Here is an 18,185-nt window from a genome sequence, read left to right on the forward strand (position 1 = left end):
GAGGGGGGTAAAGTAGGAGAGATAAGAGGGGCAAAGTGGGGTGGGTGGGGGGTATTGATATACATTCAGTGTGACTGTAACTGTTTTTCACAGTATGGATGAGCTTGGGTGGTTGGGAGGCCGTTCACCGGTGCGTGGTCATCAAGACATCTAGACCAACTACCCCAGTGTTGTTCTGGCCATTAATTTTAGGGTGTTTTTCAGCTCATCCTCTAGTGATTCTATTCAATAGTCTATCCGAGGTAGAATAATGAACCCAGACACACCACATTTTATGGTGTTTATCCCAGTTGTCTCCCTCTCCTGCATACATCTCCTCCATTAACATGATATCATTGAGGATGGCGATCCACTTATGAAGGGGGGAGGGGGTTACCTCAGATTTCCAATATTTCGTGATCAGCTGTCTAGCTGCCGATAAGTAGGTTGGTTTTCTGGGATTTGACTGATCCCGGTAGTATAGACAGTAGGGCTACTTTAGGGGAGAGGGCAGTAGAGGCATCGTACTATTCATTATAAATCGCAAATATACCTTTCCAGAAGGGGTGAACGCGAGCGCATTCCCACCAGATATGGAGATGTGTTCCTCTTCCTCTGTGACAGCGCCAGCAGGTATCAGAAACACTGGGAAACATCCTGTGAACCAAAACCGGATCCCTGTACCACCTGGAGAGTAATTTATAGTTTTTCTCCTGCGTGAAGCTGGAGATTGATGATTTGTGGGTGAATGTGAAAGAGGTCTGCCACTCCCGTGGAGTGATGTCCACGCCCAGATCTCTGAACCACTTTTGTGTGAATGTGTGTGTGTGGGGGCGCTGTGTGTATGGGAAAGGATTTCCTTGTATATTATAGATAGCATGTGTCTGGGAACCTGGGAGAGACCACACGTTTCCTCAAAGGTCGTTGGGGTCCTATGTATTTGACCGGATAAATGCAAGTTCGAGCAGAAGGTTTTTAGGGATATCATGGATAACCAATTGGTTGAGGAGGATTGACTTCCCTCCTGTGTTGTGAATCCGCCTGTTGTCGCCTGGACAAATGAGCGTGCCGTTGGCCAGTCTGTCCTCTCGTAGCCTCCTATTCATCCTGAGGCTTCATAGTCAGGGAGTGTCGGATTGTTGAAGAGCGATGTTAGAGGGCTGGGGTCGGTGGATAAAGCTTAGGTGGTGTGTCGGTGGTACCACAATGACAGCGCTGCTTCAGTCAATGGGGAAAGCATGGGCATGGAGCGGTGTTTGAGGTGGTATCCCCAGAGCAGAACACGTAGGTCTACTTGTGCCATGCCTTGTTCTGTGATTGTTGCTGGTTTGGTCAATGGGCATGGGAACCATTCCAGTAGCCTGGAGAGTATGGCAGAGTCGTGATATATTTCAAAATCGGGGAGGCCGATACCGCCTGTGTGTTTGTGGGAGCATAGGACTTTGTGTTTTATTCCGGTGGTGGTGCCAAATGAATTTAACTGCAAGGAACTGTAGTGTGCGGTAAAAGGAAGTTGGGAGCGTAATTGGGAGGGCCTGGAACAGGTATAGTAGTTTGGGGAGGATATCCATCTTCATTTATACGTCCGAGCCATGTCAGTTTTAAGGTGGTGCCACGAGTCTAGCGATCTTTGGATTTTAGTCAGTACAGGGCTGAAGTTTAGAGGGTAGATGTCTTAGAAATTAGTTGGGATCTCCTTCCCCAGATATTTGATTGATTTAGTTTGCCAATGGAAGGGAAAGTTTTGTTGGATAAGTGGAAGGGTGTGGATGGGTAGGGATATGTTTCGGGCTTCTGTTTTAGGCTCGATTCACATCTATGCATGTTGCTTTTGAGCGTTTTTGGAGTTTTTTTTGTGATGCTTGCCACGTTTTTGAGCAGCGTTTTTGTAGCGTTATTACAGCGTTTTTGCCGCGTTTTGCGGTTTTATTTTTTTTTACAGTTTTTTTAGACTGTATACAGTTAAAAAAAAAAAAAAGCCTAAAACGCAAAACGCTGCACTTGCGTTTTTGATGCTGGTCCATTGAATTCTATTACATGCAAAACGCTGCATTTTGCATGAAAAAAAGTCCCTGACCCTTTTCAAAAATGCAGAGAAACAAAAAGGCATTAATGTGAACATGTTCCATAGGAAACCATGTTAAAAAATTCCCATGCATCTCTGCAAAATGCAAAATGCATCAAAAAACGCGCTAGTGTGAATGGAGCCTTAGTCATGTTCAGTTTAAAGTTGCTGTGGGAGCCGAATCGAGCTAGTTCATGGAGAAATGAGGGGATGCTGATGTGTGGTTGTGTCACGTAAAGTAATAGGTCATCGGCATAGAGGGAAAGCTTACAGTGGGCTGAGGGGGTGTGGATACAAAAATAAACATTAATCAAGATCAGAATTTAACCCTTTCAGGCTCAAAGTATCTAAACGGTGTATCCAAGATACTTCTCGTTTTTTTTTAATTTAATTTTTATTTTTTCAATTCATCCTTTTCTTTTATTTTTTTGCTTATTTTTAATATTTTTTTTTGATTGTTTCATTTTTTTTTTTATGTTTTTTTTTTTTTTGTAACATGTAGCAATTTTCTCTGATTATATGTCTGGTTCAGATTCAAGGTTGGAGTGTACACACACACACATATATATATATATATATATATATATAAAATAGTTATAGGTATAGATAGATTTTTCTCTTTTTTGATAACAGGTGCCTTCTCCTGGTATCCTCATGATGTGTGTGGAACTTGTCACACCTGATGGTTTTCTTGTTTCATCATTATGCTAGTTTCTATGTTCATGATTACTTGAATGCTAAATTAATTTATTTGTTTCCAGATGACTATAGTGAATATATGTAGTGAATTTGTATTTTGATGTTATTTATGCACTTGGTTTGAAGAAGGTCGTTATCGTCTTAGCCTGAAACTGTTAACATACCTTGCATAATATGGAAAGTATGTAACTTTTTTTACTATTTTTTGAATAAACATTCTATTTGTGCAGCAATCCCGTTTTTTTTCCTCTATACATGGCCTGTGGAAAGCCCTGATTTCTTGCACTTGCTTTTACTGTGATGCACCTCACCCCTTGTGTGTGTGTGTATGTATATATGTATATTTGACTGTTAGTCAACGTAACTAATACTAATTTATCCGAAGTTACAAATTATTTGAAATAAGGAATGCGGCATCTAAACACATGGAACGGAACGATCTAATAATAAATAATAATAAAAAATCTTTTTATTATTATTAATTCGATATGTTCCACTTGTTTAGATGCAGCATTCGTTATTTTGGATAACTCGGAACTTCGGATAAATTTGTATTCGTTATGTTCCCTAACAGCCAAATTTGAAAGGAAATTCCAATACCTATAATTTAATAGTTAGTAATAGTTAAGTTACTAGAATTTCCTTTCAAATTTGGCTGTTAGGGAACATAACGAATACAAATTTATCCGAAGTTCTGAATTATCCGAAATAACGAATGCTGCATCTAAACAAATGGAACATAACAAATTAATAATAATAATAAATAATAATAATTAAAAGTTTTTTTTATTATTATGGTTATTTATCCAAAATAACGAATGCTGCATCTAAACAAATGGAACATAACAAATTAATAATAATAATAATTAATAATAATTAAAAGTTTTTTTTATTATTATGGTTATTTATCCAAAATAACGAATGCTGCATCTAAACAAATGGAACGGAATGAATTAATAATTTGTAAGGGGTCTCTGTTCGCGTGCTCAGGTGCACACACCAAAGAAGGACCTCTCCATGCAAACACCCAACACACGCACATTCACAAATTTATATGTACTTAAAGAGGTTTCTGTGCCCATTCTGTTTCCTTGATCCTCCGCAGGTGCCAAAATTGCCAGCAAAGTTGGCCACAACCAGCGAATCTTTGTGGCGGAGTTCCGGCCGGACTCGGACACCCAGTTTGTGTCGGTAGGGATGAAGCACGTGCGGTTCTGGACGTTGGCGGGGAGAGCGCTGCTTAGTAAGAAGGGGATGATGAGTTCCATCGAGGACGCCCGCATGCAGACCATGTTGGCCGTGGCGTTCGGTGCAGTGAGTACCTGTCCCGGGACAAACATACACCTCTGTCTAATCCAGGTTCTAGCTAAAATCCACAGATGGGAGCTACTAAAGAGAGACAACAGATTCAGCAAAGGTTGCTGTGAAAATCTTATATATCATCTCTCTGTATATGAGTTTTCGTACTTTGTTACATCTCAGTGCTGCTGATCTCCTACAACATTTTTGCAGCCACTTCCTGCCTACAGTGATGGCTGGATAGCATTTCTCAGGGTGGGCTTCCTGATGGTGACATGGCCACTTCCATTGGAAGCCCATGTGACAAGGTGACAAACAAAAAGAGCACCATTTGGAAACTGTTGTCACCATTTGGACACCAGTTGTCACCCTATCAGGAAGTGCCTGAACAAGGAAGTCCATGGCGGTTCTCCAGGGATTATATTAATGAAAGCTTATACAATGACTTTTGAAATTGAATGTTAAAGCAGAACTTTAGTCATTTTTTTTATCTTTCCGTCTATTAAATCTTCTGCCCTTGTTGTTGTTTTACCTTTGGATAGTAAAACATTTTTTTTTCTGCCAGTAAATACCTTATACAGCCCACTTCCTGTTTCTTGTCTGGTCATTAGCCTAGGCTTATGACATCATGCACAGCTCTCTCTCTCACTCCTGAGCGTTTGCCAGGAAGGAAGAGGGGATGAGTCATAAGAGGGCCAATGAGAGCGGCAGAGCTGGAGGTGTGTCTCTGTTTGTTTGTCTGTGTAAATCCAGGAAGTGAACAGGCTGCAGCTTCAGCTGCCCACAGTTAAAATGGATGCAGCCAGACTCAGTTGAGGGAGATTGCAGCATATTTGGCAAGTACAGTGGAACCTTGGATTACGAGCATAATCCGTTCCAGGAGATTACTTGTAATCCAAAACACTCGCATATCAAAGCGAGTTTCCCCATAGAAATCAATGGAAACGAAGATAATTCGTTCCACATTGACTTCTTATACATGCAATACCGCATGTGGCCAGAGGTGGGGGGGCGCCGGAGAGCCTCGGAAATACTCGGAGACAGCTCGGCTGAACTCGGAAAGGCTCGGAAACACTCGGGAACGGAGTATTTCCAAATCATTCCGAGTATTTCCGAACGGCTCCAAACTGTTCCGAGAGTCCCCAGTGCCCCCGCACCTCTGGCCAAATGCGTTACTGCACACCCCATTCGCGTGAATTCTGCTCGTTTTGCGAGACAACACTCGCAAACAGAGTCAGACCTTTAAAAAAAAAAAAAGTTGCTCGTCTTTCAAAAAGCTTGTTAACTGCGTTACTCGTAAACCAAGGTTCCACTATACAGAATCACAGTATATATAAAATAATATGCAAAGTGGTTGGAGGGAAGCTTCAAAATCGCAAAGATGTTTTTATTACAAATTTATGTGAGCAGACTGAAGTTCCTCTCTAAAAAGATTGTAAAGGTAAATTTTTTTTTTTTTTTTAATAACAAACATGTCTATACTTGCCTGCTCTGTGCAATAGAATTGCACAGAGTGGCCCCCGAACCTCCTCTTCTTGGGTCCCTCGCCCCCCACACTCCTAACCCCTCCTCTCTGTCCAGTGTCCCTGTGGGAAGTCGCTTCCCATGGGGGGGGGGGGGCGCTCGCTCCTGAGCCCTGCTGCTGCGTCCATTGGCACAGACAGTGGGACTTGACCCCACCCCCTCGCCACTGGCTTTGATTGACAGCAGTGGGAGCCAATGGCTTCTGGTGCCCCTGCATAGCCAGCGAGACCCGGAAGTGAGGGGAGAGAAGAGTTGAAGACGTGCACGGCGCTGGAATGAATATGGTCTCAGGTAAGTAAAATGGGAGGGGGCGGGGGGGGAGGGGATACTGGTGCTTAAACATTTTTAATCTTAATGCAAGGAATGCATTAAGGTAAAAAAAAAAATGTTCAGGCTTTAGAACCGCTTTAATATGTTGATAGTTTATAGATTGGGGGTCTACTTTAAAGCCCTACCCCAGTAAACATTTAAAAACAAAATGATCCCTTGCAGTGGGGTTGCACCCATACTGGAAGGGTTAACTGCTCATTTAGACTAGGGGAGAGGAGAAGCATTTTAGATAAACTGATCCTTTGCTCCCCCAGCAGGTGGCGCTCCCCCAATCTCCAGAGGGGGACTGTCCCTGGGCATCATCACAATCAGTGGAGGGCTACAGACTCTGAATTGGGTCTGAGGACAACAGGACCATAGTAGACATGTGCAATTCGTTTCGTTCCGAATTCGTTTCTTTTAAATGCATTTTGACAAATTCGTTAATTTGAAAATATCAGAATTACCGAAAACCAGTTTTAATGAATTCTTCCGATTATTCGTAAATTGGATTATTCGAAAATTCGTAAATATGTCAATTAGAACATTTGGGAATTCGGAAATCTGGAAATTCGGAAATATGGAAATACTAGAATTCGAAAAGCCGAAAATAAGAACAAAAATTCAAAAGAACCAAAATCAGAAAATAAGAACGAAAAACTGAAAGTTCGAAAATTCGTAAATCTGAAATAATAACTGACTAATAATAACTTAACTATTACTAACTATTAAATTATAGGCATTGGAATTTTCTTTCAAATTTGGCTGTTAGGGAACATAATGAATATGAATTTATCCGAAGTTACAAACTATCCAAAATAACGAATGCCGCATCTAAACAAATGGAACGTAACAAATTAATAATAATAAATAATAATTATTATTATTGTTATTTATTATTAATTTGTTCCGTTCCATTTGCTTAGATGCAGCATTCGTTATTTTGGGTAATTTTTAACTTCGGATAAATTTGTATTCGTTATGTTCCCTAAGTTACGAATTATCCGAAATAGCGAATGCCATATCTAAACAAATGGAACGTAACAAATTAAAAATAATAAATAATAAGAAAAAGTATTTATTATTAATTTGTTCCATTTGTTTAGATGTGGCATTCGTTATTTCGGATAAATTTGCATTCGTTACGTTGACTAACAGCCAAATTTGAAAGGAAATTCCAATACCTATAATTTAATACTTAGTTATTAGTTAGCTATTATTTAGAATTTTCTTTCTTATTTTCAAATTTCCGGATTTTCGAATTCCCAAATTCTAGAATTTATGAATTTCGATCATAATGAATGACCCGAAAAACCCCCAAAAAAGCCAGAATGAAACAAAAACAAACACATTTTTCGGCCGTGCACATGTCTAGACCATAGACCACTGGAGCATGGGGGAAGAGACGTTGCGGGGACCAGTTGAGGGAGAAGTTTTGGATCGACTAAGTAGATATTCTTCTTTTCTACGTCCCCCTAGACCAGTGGTTCTCAACCTTTCTAGTGCCGTGACTCCTTGATAAAATTTCCCAAGTTGTGGGGACCCCTAACAGTAAAATAATTTTTGTAGCGTGGGTTGTCGGCACCCAAGGCAAGACGAGTAATTTGCGCCCCTAACCCACGGACATTTAGTGCTCTTCCACTTGTACAGTATTAAAACCCCTCATGGTACATTTTGGGATGTACCACTCTTTCTCTTTGATCTCCTTTCTTTACCTTTTTATCTCTCCCTATCCTAATTTCTGGGAGAGTGGTGCGGGCTTTAGGATTAGCCCAGGATTCGGGGGAGCCCTGGCAAATCATCATTCGACCCCCAGGTTGAGAACCACTGCCCTAGACCTAAACAAGCAATTAGACGCAACCCAATTTTTAGGATTCCCAGAGTTGCGGTATAACGATCCCAATTATAAACACCTAAAATGTACTCAAACATAAAATCACGGGGCCCCGTACAGCCTACCTGACAGGGCCCCCCTTCTCCCTGAAAATATCAAATTAAATTTTTTCAAAAAAAATACACTAAAATCATTATTAGTTGACACAACAAAATTGTTGCTAAATTGAAAAGATTAAACTCTATTGAGTTAATAAACAAAGTTCTGTTTGTGAATGAGGTTTCCATCGTGAAATGACCCCCCTGTGTGCCCTCAGCAGCTGCCAGCGGGAGGGACAGAAGAGGAGGGGGGGGCATAAAGCAGGTGAAAGGGGGACTCACAGGAGGGCCTGAACAGCAAGGGGGTGGCGATGATGGCCCTGAATATACTATTTTACCAGATTTAGGTTTACAATGACACAGCGAGGTTCCCATTGGGTGACGTGCACTGAGGGCTCTATTGGGGTGGCACTGTCTTGAATCTCTTCCTTTCTATTACAGGGCAATTTGACGTTTACTGGAACGATTAGCGGGGACGTCTGTGTTTGGAAGGATCACATACTGTCCCGAATTGTGGCCAAAGCTCATAATGGTCCCGTGTTCACCATGTATACCACACTGAGGGACGGCCTCATCGTCACTGGTGGAAAGGAGAGACCGTAAGTTCCTCTGCCTAAATGCCGCTAGGAAGATGCACTTATTAGGTCCTTTATTGGGTTCACCTACCTAGTACCGAATTTAGATCTTTTTTTGCATTCATAATAAGCTGAATTCTTACCAAATGGATTCATCAAGGTGTGGGAAATGTTCCTTCTAAAGTAGGCTTGATAGCCTCAAACCATTCCTGTTGGCCACACATTGATAGACCACCCCATCCCATGCGTTGTACACTAGACATGTGCACTTCCGAAAAATTTGTTCGTATTCGTTTTTTGTTTTTTTTTTCGTTTTTTGGGTCATTCATTATGATCGTAATTCGAAAATCCGAAAATAAGAACGAAAATCTGAAATTCGGAAGAATAACTAGCTAACTATTAAATTATAGGTATTGGAATTTCCTTTCAAATTTGGCTGTTAGTGACTGTAACGAGCACTAATTTATCCGAAGTTATGAATTATCCGAAATGACGAATGCTGCATCTAAACAAATGGAACAGAACAAATTAATAATAAATAATAATAATAATAAAAAGTTTAATGTGGGGGCCGCGCCTTATGCTGCCACAGCCCACCATAACCTAATTTTCTTGCTGTTAGCTGCAAGGAGAGGAGCCCAGGGTGGGTGTTGAGAGATGGCCTTCTGCATATCTTCTGTAGGGGGAGGTTAATGGATTACAAATGGACTTCTCTCAGCTTGAACCAGTCCAACTGTTCTTCTCTGACCAGTAACCAAACCAGTAAACTCCACAGACTGCTGAGTGTGCAAATCTGAGGAGGTTAACAGTTCCTGAGTTGCTACATCCATCAACAATCGTTACAGAGCCAAAGTCTCCTTGGATCATGTATTTTCAGATGTTGAAGCCTCTTGACCATGTCTGCATGCTTTAAGTCTCAAGTTGCAGCAGCATGGTTAGACGTATCTAATAAAGTGACCACCGAAGTCTATTCAGGTGGAGCCAAATAGATTTATCTTAAAGCAGGTTTCTGAGAGCACCAGAGTAAAGTTCCTCTTCAACAACCAATAAAGTGTTTGTTGTTTCCAGCCTAGAGCAGTTAGTGTAATGAAGCTAATGGGTGGGTGGTTGCTATGGGATGCTACACATTACCATTTCCAAGTCTGACATCATTTTCCAAGGTCCAAGGAAGGTGGGGCAGTGAAGCTGTGGGATCAGGAGCTGAAGAGGTGTCGTGCTTTCAGGCTGGAGACTGGCCAGACAACCGACTGTGTCAGATCAGTATGCAGGGGCAAGGTAAGAGCTTGGTAAAATAAAATATACCTATTTATGTAAAGTATTACACTAATTTGGCACAGAGCGACTTTAAAAAATGTCTAAGCCAATGGTTCTCAACCATCGGGCCATGGTCCACTTCTGGGCTGCAGCTTCCCTTCTTCTAGGCCTTTAGCCATCTGCAGATCCCTTAACCTCCCATATTGCTCCTAAACTCACTCCTATACTGGCCCATGGTACTCCCAGGTCCCCTTAGGGCCTACAGCCTTCACAGTGACCTCCAACCTTCCACAGTGTTGCCCAGCCTCCCACATTGCCCTCAAGCCAGCTTCACATTCTCTCACCCCCCGCCCCTTATGCCGCGTACACACGAGCGGACTTTCCGGCATACTTGGTCCGGCGTACCGGAGTCCGTCGGACAATTCGATCCTGTGTGAGCTCCAGCGGACTTTTTTTTCTCAAAAGTTGGACGGACTTAAATTTGAAGCATGTTTCAAATCTATCCGACGGACTCGAGTCCGGTCGAAAAGTCCGCTCGTCTGTATGCTAGTCCGACGGACAAAAACCGACGCTAGTGCAGCTATATGCTACTGGCTATGAACTTCCTTGTTTTATTCCGGTCGTACGTCATCACGTACGAATCCGTCGGACTTTGGTTGATCGTGTGCAGGCAAGTCCGTTCATTTGGAAAGTCCATCAAAGTCCGCCGGGCAAAGTATGCTGTAAAGTCCGGTCGTGTGTACGCGGCATTAGTGGCACCCTGTCCCATCCAGAGCCTTCCAGCATTTTAATACATGCTTTTGCATTTACTATGTGTGAGTATAAACTTTACTTTTTACCATTGGGGCATGGATTGTTTTGGAAGAAAAAAGACCGGGCCCTGGTCTCAAAAAGGTTGAGAACCTCTGGTTTAAGTGAATCCACCATCCTGAGGCCCTCTTTGTACAGATGATACCCACAGTGTCGCCTGCTAGTCCTATCTGGAATTGATGAAGCATTAAATAAATAGTTCTATACAACTGCAGATTATTTTATCATTTCATCTTGGTAATATGAGATCTCTAAAATGTAAGGATTTACTGGTAATTTATCCTGGTGACCCCATTTCCAGGTTTGGCTTAAGCTGGGCTTTATAGAGAATTATTCCATCACTGATTTATTAGCTATATACTGTACATCTGAAATAGGGTGTATTATGGCAATTATAAGTCTGCCTCTTTGTGTTCCCTGTCCACAGGGGAAGATCCTGGTCGGCACACGCAATGCAGAAATTATCGAGGTGGGGGAGAAAAATGCAGCTTGTAATATTCTCATCAATGGTCACATGGATGGGCCCCTCTGGGGACTGGCCACCCATCCAACCCGGGACTTTTTCCTGTCCGCTGCGGAAGATGGCACTGTACGGCTGTGGGACATTGTGGATAAGGTAGACATGACACAACTTTCATGCAACTTACATGAGCTGGTCTGTGTTGGTATTCAGCTAAAACTTCAAATGTTGTATATGAGAGCACATGATGAGTGTTGGAGACTCAATGCACCCAGTACTTGTCTTTTTATATTTCCCATGCTAGCTGTACTGTCAGTGCTCTCCTTAGTGAGCCTTCCATTGGAAAGGAGCAAGTGATGAAGCATCAAAGCTTGCAGATAGGATTCCTTTTGAGGTTGTTAAACCTTTTGTGTGTTTTGAGCCATTCCTGTTTTTCAGTCCTGAAGGTAGTAGAAAGGTGTGGCCCCTACTCATACTTACAAAAAAACCAAGCCCAACAGAATCCTAGGTACATTGTATGGCCAGAAGGTATGTGGACCCCCTTCAAATGAGTTCAGGTGTTTCCAGTAGAGGATACTCTTACATCATACAAAGACATTGTAGACAATGGTGCTGTCCCAACCTTGTGGTAACAGTTCGGTGAAGACCCTTTTCTGTCTAGGGATGATTGTACCCCTTTGTGCAAGGCCAGCTCCATAACCACTTGCAGACCATATTATAAAATGTTTGGGGGTTCTAAGTAATTTTCTAGCAAAAAATACAGATTTTTACAAAATGTGCCAGAAAAGGCCTGGTCACGTGGTTTGATCATTTTGGTGTGGAGATTGTCAAGTGGCCTGCAGAGGGCCCTGACCTTAAGAAGGAAAGGTGGAGGCTGTTACTGCTTCAAAGGGAGGCCAACTCCAAATAGTGGACATTGCATCCCCTGATGTTCCCAACTCCATAATCGTAGCTATGGTTTTACAGCAGGCAATATGTGAAGGAAAGGAGTGCAGAGGGTATGTTTTGGTTAGGTTTAGGAAGGATAGGTGCACATGCCAGGCAGGCACAGCGTTATACATGTTGCCTTCTTGTTTTGGTGTTGGTAAAGATTTGGTAATTTGATTTGTGTTTTGTGTTCCCCACAGAAGATGCTAAACAAGGTGAACCTGGGTCACTCTGCACGTTCTGTCTGCTACAGCCCTGAGGGTGACATGGTGGCCATCGGCATGAAGAACGGAGAGTTTATAATCTTAGTTGTGGCCTCCCTAAAGATCTGGGGCAAGAAGAGAGATCGGAGATCTGCCATTCAGGACATCAGGTGAGGAACATGACTGCTAAGGGCTGCCATGAGGGGTCTGTACAAGGAAAAAGTCCCTAGGTGTACAGAACCAAACTGACCCAATGGAGACTGCTAGCCATGAGCAATGCAGCACACAGCAGCCTAGACAGAGAAACAAAATTAGTAGGGATGCACCGAATAGGTTTTTTGGTGCCGAAACCGATACCGAAAATAAATCTTCCTTGATCCCGAAAATCGAAACCGATACCGAAACAACACTGATACCGAAAGTGACTGTTTTTAAAAATATTTTTATACAGGAGATGGTCAGTGACTGGGGACATGGTACAGGAGATGGTCAGAGACTGCAATGATGATACAGGAGATGATCAGAGACTGCAGACATGGTACAAGAGATGGTCAGTGACTGGGGACATGGTACAGGACATGGTCAGAGACTGGAGAAATGGTACAGGAGATGGTCAGAGACTGAGGACATGGTACAGGAGATGGTCAGAGACTGAGGACATGGTCCAGGAGATGGTCAGAGACTGAGGACATGGTACAGGAGATGGTCAGAGACTGAGGACATGGTAAAGGAGATGGTCAGAGACTGAGAACATGGTACAGGAGATGGTCAGAGACTGCAGACATGGTACAGGAGATGGTCAGTGACTGGGGACATGGTACAGGACATGGTCAGAGACTGGAGAAATGGTACAGGAGATGGTCAGAGACTGAGGACATGGTACAGGAGATGGTCAGAGACTGAGGACATGGTACAGGAGATGGTCAGAGACTGAGGACATGGTCCAGGAGATGGTCAGAGACTGAGGACATGGTACAGGAGATGGTCAGAGACTGAGGACATGGTAAAGGAGATGGTCAGAGACTGAGGACATGGTACAGAAGATGGTCAGAGACTGCAGACATGGTACAGGAGATGGTCAGTGACTGGGGACATGGTACAGGACATGGTCAGAAACTGCAGACATGGTACAGGAGATGGTCAGAGACTTGGGGCATGGTCAGAGAGTCAGAGACTGCGGACACGATACAAGAGATCAATGCAGCCTCACCAGTGCTCGTCAGATGCAGCCAGCCAGTGTCCCCATTGCAGCCTGTGCCCCCATTGCATTAGAGGGAGAGGAGAGCTGCTGCCGCCTGTTTGATGGACGGGTGATCCGTCTATCAAAGTGCCCGGACAAGGGGGAGGGGCTGTGACGCTGCGCAGCAGGGAACGCACAGCTATTGAAATGAAAGCTGTGATGTTCCCGGCGCTGTAATCAAACAGGCGGCGGCGGCTCTCCTCTCTTTTACGATATAGGAAGCCCCCTGATAGGCGGCACCAGGGGCAGAGCCCTGCCCCCGCCCAGGCTCCGCTCCATTTTCGGCGCCAGTATCTGCAAGAATTCTCTTTTCGGCTTTTTGCCGAAAGGGCCATTTTCGGCCGATCTGTTTCGGCGGTCAAAATTTCGGTGCATCCCTAAAAATTAGAACGGTTTATTTTATCATGAACTTAGTAAATAGAAAGGATGGGACTTTTAAGGTGCCAGAAACGATAAATACAACATAAATTAAAAAAATATCAAAATTTATTAAACATAATTAAAATCATCACAATCTCATCGTACAATATCCATGTGATAAAAAGACAGCAGTAACTCCTTGCTCTACATGTTTCGCCATATAGTGGCTTCTAAGTTCTTAAGGAAACCATGGAAGAAGACTGCATATTTAATTACTACAAATTGAAAACAACATACTAATGTTGTAAAAAATGTTGTTTTCAGTTTGTAGTGATTAAATATGCAGTCCTCTTCAATGGTTTCCTGAAGAAGCCAATATATGGTGAAACATGTAGAGCTAGGAGTTACTGCTGTCTTTTTATCACGTGGATATTGTATGATGAGATTGTGATGATTTTGATACATATATATTTTTTTATTTGTGTTGTATTTATAGTTTCTGGCACCTTAAAAGTCCCATCCCTTTCTTTGTAATAAATTCTTGCCAATTTAGGGATGTGGTGCCGTGTGCTTTCCAACACCCAGCAATTAATATATAGTTTATTTTATCATGTTAATGTGAAACTCCAGGAAAAGCGCAGGCAGGGGAAACCTTATTTCAGCAGTTTATGGTCTATTTTTTTTTTTCAGTGATTACATGAGTGCAGAGCACAATAAAAATCTTTGATGGCTCCTGGCTCCTGAAAACATAAAAACAAAGAGGTAGCTGATCAGTGCAGACTGCAGACAGGTTGAATGTAAATAAAACACTGGCCATGACCGCTCTTCAAGCAGAGTTAAAAGATTATAGTTGTGATTTGGATTGTTATGATGATCTCAAGTGCTGACCATTGCGTGTGACCTGTACAGATTTAGCCCGGATTCCCACTACTTGGCGGTGGGTTCCGGCGAGAACGCCGTCGATTTCTACGACCTCACCATCGGACCCTCGCTGAACCGTATCAGCTACTGCAAAGACATTCCCAGCTTTGTGCTGCAGATCGACTTCTCCGCAGACAGCCGCTATGTGCAGGTACGAGCGATGTCATCAGCGGCTCCTCCCATGTGACGTGCGGGGCTCTGCCGCTTTGTTATCATTGTTAGATCATGTGACCAGTTTCTGAAGCATGGCCGAAATATTGCTTTTTCTACTGAGGTCTGATTATTAGGCTTTACCGCTTGCCACCCGCCTTCAGTATATTTACTGCGGGCGGGCGGGCAGCATGGGCAGGCTACATGACATACATGTACATCATCCAGCCTGTTCCGGGTTAGGAGCCCGCCTGCTAACCCGCCCTGTCGCTGGCTACAGCTGGATTTGTTCAGCAGATCAGTGATCTATGGCCGAGACCTACTAATTGGCTGTAGCCAATCTCAGTTTAGAGTCTTGTGTTTTAAAACACACAGGGGCTCTGTACACAGATCAGCGATCTGGCTGTTTCTTCTCCCTGCAAAGCAGGGAGAAGAAACAGCCTCATCTCTGTACACAGATCAGCGATCTGGCTGTTTCTTCTCCCTGCAACGCAGGGAGAAGAAACAGCCTGATCTGTTATTAAAGGCAGCAAATATTACACTTGTTAGGCACACACTTAACTCCCTGATTGCCCTTAGATGTTAACCCCTTCCCAGCCAGTGTGATTAGTGCAGTATTAGCACAGATTACTGTATTAGTGTCACTATTGATGTCAGTGTCAGCTAGTGTACCTCCCAGAGACGGTCTGTTAGTGCCAGATTGCCCGCTACAATATCACAGTCCCACTATAAATCCCTGATCACCGCCGTTACCAGTATAGCGTCATAGCAGTGTAAATTCCATTGTATATATACCATAGTTTGTAACTTTCACACAAACCAATTAATATACATTTATTGGGATTTTTTTTTTTTACCAAAGTCATGCAGCAGAATACATATTTATCTAAATTTATGAAGAAATTCGATTTTTTTTTTTTTTTTAGTTATTGGATAGGTTTTAAAACAGAAAGTAGAAAACATCATTTAAAAAAAAAGTGGTCTTTTTTTGTTTATATAATAAAAAACAAAAAAAACCCAGTGGTGATCAAATACCACCAAAAGAAAGATCTCTTTGTGTGAAAAATAATTATATCATATGGGTACAGTGTTGCATGGCCGCGCAATTGCCAGTTAAACTAGCGCAGTGCTGAATAGCAACAAAAATAGCAAAAATTGCTGACCATAGTGAACCATAGTGAATATTAGGTCATAGGTCAACCATAGTGAATATTAACCACGTAAGGACCGCCCACCGCATATATACTGCGCCAGGGCGGCCCTATTGCGCGAAACGACGTACCTGTACGTCGTTTCGTGCACGAGTCACTGTGGGCGCGCCAATGTGGGGGAGCCGATGCGCGGGTCTGGCGGCCGCGATGTCCGCTTGCCACTCGCGATCGCTTCTCAGAGAGGCAGAACAGGGATCTGCCAATGTAAATAAAGCAGATCCCCATTCTGACAGGGGAGTAGAGAGAGATCGTCTCCTCCTAGTGATCAGGAACAGCGATCTCTCTCTACTCCCAGTCAGTCTCCTCCCCCCACAGTTAGAAACACCTCCCTAGGGAACATATTTAACCCCTTGATTGCCCCCCTAGTGTTAACCCCTCCCCTGTGAGTGTCATTTATACAGTAATCAGTGGCTATTATAATAATAAAAATGCCATACATTTTTTCCCTATTTTGTAGATGCTATAACCTTTGCGCAAACCAATCAATATACGCTTATTTTTTATTTTTTTACCAAAAAAAGTAGAAGAATACATATTAGCCTAAACTAATGAAGCTTTTGTTTTTTTAAATTTTTTGGGGGGGATATTTATTATAGCAAAAATTTAAAAATATATTTTTTTTTCAAAATTGTCGGTCCTTTTTTGTTTATAGCGCAAAAAATAAAAGCCGCAGAAGGGGTTCAAATACCACCAAAAGAAAGCTCTATTTGTGGGAAAAAAAAGGACATACATTTTTTTTGGGTATAGGTTGGACTTGATGAACTTGTGTCTTTTTTCAACCTCACCTCATGTAACGTTGCACGACCCCGCAATTGTCCGTTAAAGTGACGCATTGCCGTATCGCAAAAAATGGCCTGGTCATTGGGGGGGGGGTGTAAATCTTTCCAGTCCTTAAGTGGTTAAGTATGTACACTATATGGCCTAAGGTTAGTGCACCTTCATGAGCCTGTAGGACAGGAGGTCTCAAACTGGCGGCCCTCCAGCTGTTGCGAAACTACAAGTCTCATGAGGCATTGCAAGGCTGACAGTTACAAGCATGACTCCCACAGGCATGATGGGACTTGTAGTTTCGCAACAGCTGGGGGGCCGCCAGTTTGAGACCCCTGCTGTAGGACATCTTATTCGGAAACCATGGCCAATAATGTGGGAGTTGCCCCGTTTGAGCCTCGACTCTTCTGCGAAGGTTTTCCACAAGATTTTGTAGGGTGTGGAACTTGTGTAATGCTGCATCCTGTGCAGGTCTCCACCGGGTGTTACAAGAGGCTGGTCTATGAAGTGCCTTCAGGAAAACTCCTCTCGGAACAAGCTGTGATTGACCGCATCACCTGGGCTACCTGGACCAGGTGAGTAAATTAAGAGAGTGTGAATGCACTGTGTTCCATTTAAAGTAGGTGTAAATCCCACCTGGGTGACATTTAGTTGGCTCTGTAGACTGTGTATCATAAACAATCAGAATGTTTTTTTTTAACGAAGATCCTAATTGACATCCTTTGCTGCATCTCAGCTCTGCTGATCTTCTGTAGCCACCTCCTGTCTACATGGTTTCCAGCAATGGCTGCATGGAATTTCTCAGAATGGGTTTCCTGATGGTGACAACTGTGTGATGTGTGATCAAACAAACTTGGTCTCCATTGGAAGCCCCTGTGACAGGGTGACAACACTGGACCACAGTTGAGAGACATGGACTGAGCGTTGTCGCCTTGTTACAAGAAGTGCCTGAACAAGGGCCTTCATGGCAGGTTCACCGGGGGTCATTTAACGAAAGCTGCAAAATTCAAAATATAGAAAATGACAGTAACATTGTAAAGCTTATATGAAAATTTAGCGATTGGGTTAACACTTACTTTTAACAGCCTGCCGACAAGGTTGATTTTAAATTGCTTGGTGGCATAGAAAAAGGAAATGTCCCACCCCGGGCAACTGATTGGTTGAATTACAAATATAGGTAAATGTGACAAATATCTGTGGGTGTCACCTCTGTTTCATTTTCTCCAAGTTGTCCCCAAGAGGGGCCCCATCAATATCTTCCCCCCCAAGTTGTTTGAACTGTATAGGAGCCTCCTAAAATATGAGTTTTGTAATGAAATACCTTAGAAGGGTCGTCCACCAAAAACAGATCCCACAGTGTTGTGTGGTGTAACTCTTCAGCATCCTCTAGTTTCTTCTATCTTCCCTATTAAACAGAATGTAGCAGAAGGGGTATTGCAGCAGGAGATGTGAGAAATGGTGAGCAGTAGACATGTGCAATTCGTTTAGTTCCGAATTCG

At 42.9% G+C, this 18,185-nt stretch overlaps 1 protein-coding gene across 1 annotated transcript in view; it reads left to right on the forward strand.

The window, feature by feature from the left end:
- EML5 (EMAP like 5) overlaps positions 1-18,185 on the forward strand; it is a 189,068-nt gene that overhangs the window by 162,550 nt on the left and 8,333 nt on the right. The window contains exons 34-40 of the mRNA XM_073608920.1: positions 3,849-4,057; positions 8,249-8,406; positions 9,543-9,657; positions 10,874-11,062; positions 12,034-12,206; positions 14,546-14,708; positions 17,158-17,261. Of these exons, the coding sequence (XP_073465021.1) occupies positions 3,849-4,057; positions 8,249-8,406; positions 9,543-9,657; positions 10,874-11,062; positions 12,034-12,206; positions 14,546-14,708; positions 17,158-17,261 (1,111 nt within the window). The remainder of the gene's footprint in view (positions 1-3,848; positions 4,058-8,248; positions 8,407-9,542; positions 9,658-10,873; positions 11,063-12,033; positions 12,207-14,545; positions 14,709-17,157; positions 17,262-18,185) is intronic.

The sequence above is a fragment of the Aquarana catesbeiana genome, linkage group LG13 (assembly GCF_042186555.1).
Source record: "Aquarana catesbeiana isolate 2022-GZ linkage group LG13, ASM4218655v1, whole genome shotgun sequence".
In the NCBI taxonomy this organism is placed as follows: domain Eukaryota; kingdom Metazoa; phylum Chordata; class Amphibia; order Anura; family Ranidae; genus Aquarana; species Aquarana catesbeiana.